The following is an 11,681-nucleotide window of genomic DNA, read 5'->3' on the forward strand; positions in this document are numbered from 1 at the left end:
AAAAGCAACTTCTCTATTAACTAATAAAAGCAATATATATACAGAAGGACTTCCTACACCAATGACAGATAACCAGGTACTGGTACCACTTAAGTTTTTCAGAGATGTGAACACATAAAACAGAACAGCAACATAGTAACAGACAAAACACAGACTAAGACAAAGGGCACTTGTTCATTTACACCTTTTAAATCTCTAGACTCATGGCCCCTTCTGCAGGGAACCAGGGGCATACATCCTTTATAAATTTCAAAAACTAAAGCAATTTCTGTTGCCCGTCTAGTACCCCTAACCTTTAAAATATCTATAATTAAATGTACAAATTTTAAAAGTTTACACAGTTTTTGATGTCCTACATTGGCACCGCAGACTTTTAAAATATCTTTAATTTAATGTATAAATAACTGTTTACTATTTTCTTGGCCCATAATTAACATTTAAACTCAAGTTACTTTTTATTTATTTTTAGACTGTGCAACTGACCTTTTTAGTATTTGCTCTGCTCATTTACTTACCTTTATATTTACAACATGTGGCTCCCAGATAAGCTCACAGCAGATCCACTTTAAAAGAGTGTACTCTTTCAACCCACGGGGTCCATCATGAAAATCCCCCATGTCCAGCCCCACACTGGGTGCACATGTTGGAGCCTGTTCCAACAAAGTCACATAGGGCATGAGGTTGAGGAAATGGCAGATTGTAAGAAATTGAGACAGAAAACAGGATAAACTGGAGGTGAATACCAACCAGTCCCGAGTTTATTTCAGAACCTGCTTATATACAAAAGCAGAACAAAGCACAGCACAGTCAGTCAGTAATCACAAGACATTGAGTAAACACTTTCAATTTCTGTCTCAATGTTTCTGAGGTCTGGCATCAGCAGAATTCTTTCTACGGAGAGTGTGTTTTATTCTCGTGGGCAAAATGCTCTTTCCCATGGGCTTAATCAGAACTGTCTCACAGCCCCCAAGGATGCAGGCAGAGCAGGCAAGCTTGAACTCAAATGACTTCTTTATGTCAGAATTGACTCCAGATGGAAACTTGAGTCACACGTGGGCTCCCACATTTAGGATAGAATATTTCAAGGTCTCTCACTCTGCACATTTTCTAGTGTGGATCTCTATATTTGTTCTCATCTTCTACAGAAGGAAGCTTCTCTGATGATGGCTGAGTGAGACATGGGTCTGGTTATAGCAGAATGCCATCAGAAGCCATTTTATTGCAACATTCCTTAGATAAAAATAGCATTTGGTTTTCCCCTAGGTCCATGGCCTTTCTAGTCTTAGGTTATTGGCACCCCAGCAGTGTCAGGGATTTTTTTTATCTCATGGAGGGGGCCTTAAATAAAATCAGATAGTGGTTGGTTACTCCCAAAACATTTGTACCACCCACCAAGTGTATCATGCCGGCAGGTCATCATTGTAGATCAAAGGTTTTGCATCAGAGTTGGTGTTTACCTTTCTCTTCTTGTAGCATGCCAAGTACCTACCAGTACCATGAACACTAGTAAAAATGGATGGAGGCTCTAGTTATTTATTTATTATGTAAACATTCTGCCTCCATGTATGCCCACACGCCAGAAGAGGGCACCAGATTTCATTACAGATGGTTGTGAACCATCTGTTGGGAACTGAACTCAGGACCTCTGGAAGAGCAGCCAGTGCTCTTAACCACTGAGCCATCTCTCCAGCCCTTAAATATTCTTTAGTGTTGGCTATCCCTCCCAATATTCCTTCTCTTACCATCCCATCTGCATTTAATTTTTTATACAGTGTTTCATCCTCTAGCCTGGCCTGAAACTTCCTGTGTAGCTGAAGACATCCTTGAACCTCTGATTCTGCCTCCACCTCCTGAATAGTGGGAGGACAGATTGGGCCACCACACTTGGTTTAAATGGCACTGGGGGTTGAATTCAGGGCTTTGTGCATCCTATCCAAACACTACTACCAAGTGAGTTATATTCCAGTCTGCAGTTTTTAGAAAGGATCTCATTTGTGTAGCCCGGACTGTCCTGAAACCTGTGGCAATCCCTCAGCCTCAGCCTCTTAGGTGCTAAAATTATAGGTGTGAATGGCTATGTCCAACTTTCAATTTTCTTTTTGAGGCAATGAAAATGCTCCAACAATGACATAGGCATGATGGCACTAAAGACCATCAAATTACCTGCTTCAAACTACATATCTTAAATATAATCTTCAGTTTTATTTTCATTTTTCAAAAGAAAAAAAAAACAAGACAAGAAACAGCCATGCAGGTAGCGGCACACACCTTTAATTCTAGCACTTAGGAGGCAGAGACAGGCAGATCAAGGTCAGCCTTGAACTTTTAAAGAGCAAGTTCCAGGACAGTCAAGGCTACACAGAGAAACCCTGTCTCGAAAAACAAAAGAAAAAAAGATTTATTTTCATTTTTAAATTTTGTGTATACATGTGAGTGTAGGCTTATACACATGGCAGGGGTGTGCCTGTGTAAGCCAGAAGAGGGAATTAGTTCCCCTGGAACTGGAGTGACCAGTCAGTGGTTGTGAGCTGTCCAATATGGATGTTGGAAACTGAACTCGGGTTCTCTGCAAGAGCAACAAGTGTTCCTAGCCACCAAGCAATCTCTCCAGTCCCATGTACTTCTTTTTTCTTTTTTTTTGAAAAAGGAAATATCTGAATCTTTTAATCTTATATATGAGATACAATTATTGTAGTCAGAAGTTTTTCTATCACCATTCCAATTCTCAAATATCTGACAGCCTCTTTCCAAATAATTGACTAGGAGACTTAATGTAAATTATAAATGCTCAGTCTTTTTTTTAAAAAAAAAAAAAAATGTCCGCCTCCTCCCTGCCTCCCATTTCCCTCCCCATCTCCCCCCCCCCTCCCCCCCCTCCTCTCCCCCTCCCTCTCCAGTCTGAAGAGCAGTCAGGTTTCCCTGCCCTGTGGAAAGTCCAAAGTCCTCCCCGCTCCATCCTGGTCTAGGAAGGTGAACATCCAAACTGGCTAGGCTCCCACAAAGCCAGAACATGAAGTAGGATCAAAACCCACTGCCATTGTTCTTGGCTTCTCATCAGCCCTCATTGTTCGCCATGATCAGAGTCCGGTTTTATCCCATGCTTTTTCAGTCACAGTCCAGCTGGCCTTGGTGAGCTCCCAATAGATCAGCCCCACTGTCTCAGTGGGTGGGTGCACCCCTCGTGGTCCTGACATCCTTGCTCGTGTTCTCCCTCCTTCTGCTCCTCATTGGGACATTGGGAACTCAGTCCAGTGCTCCAGTGTAGGTCTCTGTCTCTATCTCCATCCATGGCCAGATGAAGGTTCTATGGTGATATGCAAGATATTCATCAGTATGGCTATAGGATAGGGTCATTTCAGGTTCACTGTCCTCAGCTGCCCCAGGAACTAACTGGGGACATCGCCCTGGGCACCTGGGAGCCCCTCTAGCACCAAGTCTCTTGCCAACCCTCAGATGGCTCCCTTAATTAAGATATGTGCTTCCCTGCTCCCCTATCCAACCTTCCTTTATCCCAATCACCCTGTTTCCCCAAGTTCCCACCAACCTCCCCTTCTCACTTTTCTCTCCCCATCTCCCATTACCCCCCTCCCACCCCACCCCCAAGATCCCAATTTTTGCCTGGCAATTTTGTCTACTTCCCATAACCAGGAGGATAGCTATATGTTTTTCTTTGGGATCACCTTCTTATTTAGCTTCTTTAGGAAATCAAATTATAGACTCGCTGACCTTTATTTATCTCTAGAAACCAATTATGAGTGAATACATCCCATGTTCATCTTTTTGGGTCTGGGTTACCTCACTCAGGATAGTGTTTTCTATTTCCATCCATTTGCATGCAAAATTCGAGAAGTCATTATTTTTTGCCGTAGCATAGTACTCTAATGTAAGGTACCATAAGAAATGGTTGTGATAGTTATGCTGCCTTGACAACAAAACAATGAACAGGAAATCTCAAACTTGGCCCAGTGGTCTTCCCATGTGGGAGCTTCCACCATGCATGTACTGGGCAGCATTAAGCTGAATAAATGCTCAAGGGATCCCTGAACTTTCCTATTCTCCATGGAGCTCTTTTATCTCTGGTATCCTGTTCCATTAACTGCCTGTTCTCTCCACTCTACTTCCTCAATTCAGGCAGCCCTGTGTTCCACTTCCTCACTCTCTCCATGGAAGCTCGGCACTTTGGGACTCAGCATTTTCCGTCTTTTGTGTATGTGATGCTTAAAATCAAACTCAGGGCCTTGCACTCTCAGCTGAACACTCCAGTCGCCATCCTTTTTTCATACCCAGTGTCTTGAAACCATTGACTCATGAATGTTGACTGGCTCATTGCTTGTCTCAGGCAGGAGAGTGAATTTGGTGTGTGTTATTCCATCTTGACTGAAAACAGCAGTCCCTGGCCTCCACCTACTGCAAGCAGTGGTGGTTAAAATAGACTTGCTAGACTTCGGCAAGGTACCTGCCAGCAAGCCTGGTGCCTGTGTTCAATCCCCAGAGCTCACACAGTGGAAAGAACACCCAAAGTTGTCTTCTGACCTCCAGAGTGTGTGGTGTACACATCCACAAGCATATGAGTAAATGTTGAGAGAGAAAGAGAAAGAATTCAAAAGAGTGGTTTCTAGTTGCCAGGACTTGGCCCACATGACTGAGGCTTCTGATAATTCAGTATCCTCATGTTTGTATCTTTCATAACGAAAAGCTGAGGCACCAAGGGTCATAATGCCTGTCTCAGCCTGAAGCTAGCCTGAGGTGCTGAATGACCAGACAGCTGGTTTCCACACACCGAAGATGAACTTCGACATGGGGTACAGAGAGGAACCACATGACACGGGGAGATTCTTTCACGCTCCACAAGAGGAGAAAGATGGTGAGGGCAGATAGGATATGAGAAGAAAAAGGCAAGAAAGGCAAATGGTTTGGTATCCAATGCATGTTCATTTATTTTACACTTAGAAAAGAAATTGCCCTCCCTTGTCCCAACCCCCCAACACACAAAGTGTCTCTTTTTACAAACATTTAAAAATTAAACCAAATGAAGATAGACAAGTTAATTTCAGTACAATTATTTTTCAGTGTAGCTGTCATAATTAGAGTTTAAATTTCCTACAAGTGACCAATGTCCAAGTAACTTATAGGGATATCCTGATCAACCAAAAGAAACTTCATATTCCAAGTTAGCAAATTCTAGTATAAAAATAGTTCATGTGTCAGAACAGCTTTGCTTTTACACAGGCTTCGGGTCCGTCTGCTGACTGCATAACCCTCACGCACCCAGGCTCTGCTCTCACAAATGGCTGCATCAGAGCAGAAGCAGCACAGATCTGCCTGGTCAGGAGCCAACGTCTACCTTGGGGCCGAGCTGGACACAGGCTCAGGAGATTGCCACTGACTCCGGGCAGCAAGGCAGAGCCCCAGTACCAACCCCAGGTCCACAGCTGGGCCTGTATTGGAGGGACAAGCTGCCCCCTTTGGGGGTCATCCCAGACCTGGGACATAGAGTATGTCCACCCAGGAACTGGGCTTGTGCTGGTGCAGCACAATATACACCTTCCGCCAAGTTCTCTCTTTCCACTACCGCCCTGACAGGTGGGGGCTAGCCCTGGCACGTGCCAGGAGCAAGAGTGTGGTCCTGCCCCTCATGAAGCTGGGGACGGCCAGGGCAGGCTACTTGTCTCTCAGGATGTCCAGCTGTTCCTGGCACTCAGTAAAGAGGCGCTGGAATCGAAGATTCTGCCCAATGACTGGCAGCAGTTCCTTCAGCAGCTCCCTCTTCCGCAGACCCTGTAGACACAAGAATAACAGCTGAGGGAAGTGTCAGGGGGTCCAGACATGATACCTTTCCTGGACTGGCAGAGACTCTACACCTGATAAACCCAGAAAGCTAAAAGGTGGGATCAGATGAGTGTGTATGAGGAAAGGGTGGCAGGAAGAGACATGGTGGCACAGGCAGCAGGAAAGACCAGGCTTTGTTCCCACCTGCCAGTTGTTGACAGTTCCCACTAAACTTTCACTTCCTGGGCAGAGGTCTTGAAATTTAACCTTGTAGGGTGGGGCAGGTGGCATACCAGGATTGAGGGCTTCTAGGCTGTCCCTCAGACAGATGTTCTCCTACTCCAGGTACTGCAGGGCAACCCTGGGTTAATAATGCACTTAGGGACAGTGGTGGCTTCTGATATTCTTTCTCTATCTCCTCCCTTGGCTCCTGCTCGCCACATGCAGTCGTCATCACTAAGCAGGCTCTCTGTTGCCCAGGCCGAAGAGTAAATCTAAACAATAATATCAAATGGAAACCAGCCTGGCAGGAAGCATTTGCCAAGGGCAGAGAAGACCCAGAATTTAGGCAAAGAATGGGAGCTGCCAGAGGCCAGGTCAGATCAGCTGTCCCCAGCTGACAGGGCAGAGGGACGAAAAGTGTATGAGTAATGACTGAGGGCAGGTGAAGGACACAACAGAGTATGTGGGGTCCCAGGTTCAATCACCAGCACATACATGTAAAAACAATCCCATATCATATTCTAGATTTTATGTTTGAAACAGGGTCCATGCAACCAAAGAGCCTTACACTCTGAATGTTGCCAAGAACGACCTTAAACATCTTGTCACCTTGTCTCTGCCACTCACGTACTGGGATTATCACCACACAGAGTTACATCCTCAACTCTATAATCTAGATTTCAAAGACACTCAAAATTCTACTTAAAATGTGAGTGGGTTCTATGATATTCTTACGATCAGGGATCTGGTTCAATGGAAAACCATTTGCCTTGAACGTACAAGAGTCCAGGTTCCACCCACAGCAGCCTGCCCAGGAAAATAACACAGAACCATGGACACCAGGAGTTAAAGATGGTAACAACTTGTTCATAACATGCTTCACTCGGAAAGAAACTCTTACCAAAGAACACGCCAGAAATACCAGGTTTGTGAAATGCCCTCTAACGAACACCCAAAGATCAGCATTCTCCAATCTTATACAAACTTAGAGGGGAAAAAAAAAATGAAGAACCCTAACTTCATCTACTTTGTAAATAACCTAGGCTAGCTAGCCTTAAATCAAACACCAATGGATGTCACCATGAAACTGCATGTACAAATCCCTTATAAATAATTAACAATCTTTCCTAATGAAACTATAACCAAGTTGAGTTTATCCAGAAAAGGGGAGTTAAATAATTTAAAAATGTATAATTTACTATGTTAAAAGATTTCAAAATTGTAGCAAAAACAGTAAGATACGTGAGGAAGGCATGGAACTGGAAAATAGAAAATGCTTCTTTAAAATGATTTGATTTCTTGTTCCATGTAGAAAACACAAAATCACAAAATCCTGGCAGACAAGCATAATAAAGCTAACAGCTAAAGTCTGGCATGGTGATGTCTATAATCTCAGCATCTGGAAGGTAGGGGCAGGAGAACTGCATGCTCTGGGCCCAAAGCTACACAGAGAGATCATTTCTTGAGAGAGAGAAGAGGAAGGGGAAGGTGAAAGGGGAAGAGGGGAAGGGAGTAGGGAAATGAGGAAAGCAGGGGAGGGGAGGGAGAGGGAGAAGCAACAGCAACAATCAGTACCCCACTGCCTCTGCCCAGTGTGGTGGTTCACGCCTTTAACCCCAGGAAGTGGAAACAGGAGGATTTCAATGAGCTTAAAAGACAGCTGAAATACATGAGATCCTGTCTCAAAAAAAATTTAAAAAGCATATTTAATGATAATGACAAGATCTTTGGGATACTAAGAGAAAGCAAAATTTGTAAATTTTTTTTAAATTTGTAAATTTTGAATGTACAAGAGAAGAATTTCATGCCAAAGAACAGGAAATATTTGCAATGAAATCAAAGAAGAAATTTTCCCAAATCTAAGGAAAGTACCACTCAGATTAACTCACAGAACACCAAGTAAACAGTTAAAACACTAAATGCACAGGGCACAAAGAAAGAGTACCTCAAGCTCCAAGAGAGAAGGGCCAAATCACACAGAAAGCCAGGCCACAGTAATTACTCACTTCTCAATGGAAACCTCAAAAGCCAAGCAGGCTTAGAGAGATGTGCTTCTCAAGTTCTAAAAAAACATAATTGAGAAGCCAGCCTAATATACCAGTGAAACTATCTGTTAAAATGGAAGAAAAACTCTCCAGGGTGCTCGAACTGTCCTTCCCCTGTAACCAAATTGGTGAATATTCCAACTATCATCATAAAGCCTTCATCCAGTTAACTGATGGAACCGGATCCAGAAATCCACAACCAATAACCAGGACAAGCTCTGGGAATCCAGTCGAAGACAGGGAGGATGGAATATATGAGCAGGAGAGGTCAAGTTCATAATGGAGAAATCTACAGAGACAGCTGGACCAAGCTTGTGGAAACTCATGAACTCTTGACTTAGACCAAACAAGGTCCTAAATATGTGGGAGACAGTGGTGAAGCTTGGACTATCTGAGAGGCCCCTGGCATAGACCAGGATCTCTCCCTGCGTGCATGAGCTAGCTTGTTAGAGCCCTTCCCTATGGTGGGAAGCCATGCTCAGCCTTAGTGCAGAGGAGAGGAGCTTGGTACTGCCCCAGCTTAATGTGCGGAACTTGGTTGATTCCCATGGGAGGAGTGTATGGGGAAGTGGGCTGAGGGGAGGAGAAGGGAGACGAGAGGAGGGGTGAGAGGGAGGAGAAAGAAAGAAAGAAAGAAAGAAAGAAAGAAAGAAAGAAAGAAAGAAAGAAAGAAAGAAAGAAAGAAAGAAAGAAAAAAGGAAAGAAAGAAAGGAAAACTCTCCACAATGAAAGCAGGTTAAAGGAGGGCTGGACAGATGGCTCAGGTGGCTCTGTTCTTTCAGAGGAACCAAATCCAGTTCTCAGTACTCACACTGGGTGGCATCTGTAGCTCCAGGTCCAGAAGATTCCATGCCCTGGTCTGGCCTCCACAGGCATCTGTACATGCACACCATGCACATGCATGCACACACATACACACACACATACACACACACACGCATATTAAAATAAATCTTTTTTTAAAAAAGTAGGCAGAAGCAATTTTATAACCACCAATTCAGCCTTACAGAGGATCCTGAAAGGAATACTTTCAACTGAGGAGAAAAATAAACATACACAAGAGGATACAGAGGAAAAAATAAGCAAAACTAAATTTTAAAAGGAAATCAAACCAAGAAACGTGTGCATGCATGCGCGCGCACACACATACACAGTATGTATCAATCAAATGATAAGCATCAACATACATCTTTCAGTAATAACTGAATATCCTGAATATCAATGGCTGGAATTTCCCAACAAAAAGATAAGGACTAGAAGCCTGGATTATAAAAGAAGATCCTGGCAGGGAACGACACACACCTTTAATCCCAGCACTCAGAAGACAAAGGCAGGCAATCTCTGAGTTTGAGGCCAGCCTGGTCTGTATAGAAAAACTGCCTCAGAAAAGAAGAAATGAGGGAGGGAAGGAGTAAAGAGAAGAAGAACCTTTCTTCTGCTTCTTCTGAGAAATATACCTCACCAACAATGACAGGCGCCACCACCTTAAGGTTTTCCAAGCAAATGGTAGCAAAACAACCCAACAATAAAAACAATGAAAGTAAACAAGTGTGCTAGTCTAATATCCCATAAAATAGACTTCATCTAGTCAGAGATAAGAGGGGTCCATTCGTACTGATCAAAGAAGCAATCCACCAAAAAAATAATCCAGCTCTAAATAAATACCCATCAAACACGGGCTGACTCAGTTTCATAGCAGATACACTAAGTATAAAGTCACAGAGCAACCCCAAAGTAGTGACAGCCAGCGACTCTCCCACCTTTTGACAGGTCAACCAGAAAGAAAGAAAAAAATAGAGGAGTAGAATTAAATGGCTCCACAGATTAAATGGACCAAGTCATTTACATTTCACTTACACTAAAGGATTCTCATTCTCTGCAGCCCATGGAACTTTTTCTACAACATCAGGATACAAAGCAAATAAGTCTCAACAAATACAGAAAGAAAAAAAAAATCAAAGAATTCTTTGTATTCTTATCAAAATTGAGTAAGACCACAAATTAATAGGAAGAGAAATTACAGAAAACAGAGGCTGACAAAGTTTAAACAGCATATTTGAATGAGGGATGGGCTAATTCAAGAATTTTTTAAATTCTATAAATGAATAAAAACAAACACACGACTTACCAAAAGTTGTGTAATACAATGGAATACAATGGAATACATTGAAATACAATGAAGGCAATCCTAAGAGGGACATTTCTATCTCTAAGTGCCCACTTGGAAAACTCAGAGAAATCTTAGGCAAACAAACCAAACAATGCACTGGAAAACAAGAATAAAGCAAACCCTAAATCAGCAGAAGAAAAGAAAGAACTAAGATCAAGGATGAAATCAAAAAATTAATCACTATTCCTACAGACTGAAAAACTTAAAATTGAAGCAATGGAAACCTAAATAGATCCTGTAATCAGATCCACACTTTGATAAGCAAAATAAACCATAAAGGAGATACAGTGGGAGAAAAAGGAGGGGACTATTCAGTAAATGCTACTTGGCTATTCAAATGAGACAAAAAAAAAAAAAAAAAGGCAGATGCTAACATTCTACATACTCCAAGGGGTTTAAAAATTACAGGGTAAAACAATCTAAAACATCAAAAAGACCTGCTTTGTAAAGAAGACAATGAAATCACAGTCTGTGGTTTATAACATATGAGATCAGAAGAATATGAAAGTATTACTTTAACAGATTCTTGGGGCTGGAGAGACCACACAGCGGTTAAGAGCCTGGCTGCTTTCCCAGAAGTCCTGAGTTCAATTCCCAGCACCCACATGGCAGATAACAACCATTTATAACTGTAGTTTCATGCCCTCTTCTGGTGTGCAGACATACATGCTACATGCAGACAAAGAGCCCATATACATAAAATATATAAATAGGCGAGCAACGCAGGCGTCCGCAGACGGATCGAGCAACGCAGGCAGGCAACGCAGGCCGCAGGCTGCGGCCAGGAGCGGCAGGGACTGGCGCGGTGGCAGAGGACACAGGCGGCAGGGACCAGCACACAACACCGAGAGCAGATAGCCCCACTACAATTAAATCAAAGAGGTAGGCCTTTGGTTGGCGAGGTCCATGGCAAACGGGGACCCAGATCCTGTTCCTGAAAACCCTTCTGAGGGCTGAGGGGTGAGAGGGTTCTTGGCCCCCAGCAGGAGCCAGGAAACAAAGCAAAGGCAATTAGTAAGAGAAGCCTCTGGCCAGCAAAGAAACCTGATCCGATTTCAAAAGACCAATTAGATAGCATTGAAAGGAGGAGATGGGCAGGCGCCAAGGCAGAACTTCACCCAATAATCTGAAAAACAACATGAAAACACCAGAACCCAAAGATCTTACAACAGAAGGACTTATCCTAGCACAGAAGAAGTGGAAAAAATTGACTTTATGAAAGCAATAGAGTCCCTTAAACAACATGTAAAAAACACCCTTATAGAAATGGATGAGAAGTATAACAAAAAGTTTGAAGAATTAAGTAAGTATATACATGAGACCCTGGGAAATCAAGAAAAAAACGAACAAACAGGTAATGGAAACAGTTCAAGAATTGAAAAATGAAATGGAAGCAAGGAAGAAGCACAAATTGAGGCACAGCTGGGTATGGAAAATCTAGGTCAACGAGCAGAGGATACAGAAACAAGCATAAT

At 42.9% G+C, this 11,681-nt stretch overlaps 1 protein-coding gene across 3 annotated transcripts in view; it reads right to left on the reverse strand.

Moving 5' to 3' along the window:
• Positions 1–4,952: 4,952 nt before the first annotated feature.
• The window catches only part of Hira (histone cell cycle regulator), a 111,614-nt gene continuing 104,885 nt past the window's right edge, over positions 4,953–11,681 (reverse strand). For 2 of the 3 annotated variants that reach the window (XM_050122896.1, XM_050122895.1), the window contains one exon: positions 4,953–5,778. In XM_050122896.1, coding sequence (XP_049978853.1) covers positions 5,662–5,778 — 117 coding nt within the window. In that variant the 3' untranslated portion in view covers positions 4,953–5,661. The remainder of the gene's footprint in view (positions 5,779–11,681) is intronic. The other variant, XM_050122897.1, reaches the window with a different exon arrangement.

The sequence above is a fragment of the Alexandromys fortis genome, unplaced genomic scaffold (genome assembly GCF_014885135.2).
Source record: "Alexandromys fortis isolate MF-2015 unplaced genomic scaffold, M_Fortis_MF-2015_v1.1 scaffold_219, whole genome shotgun sequence".
NCBI lineage: Eukaryota > Metazoa > Chordata > Mammalia > Rodentia > Cricetidae > Alexandromys > Alexandromys fortis.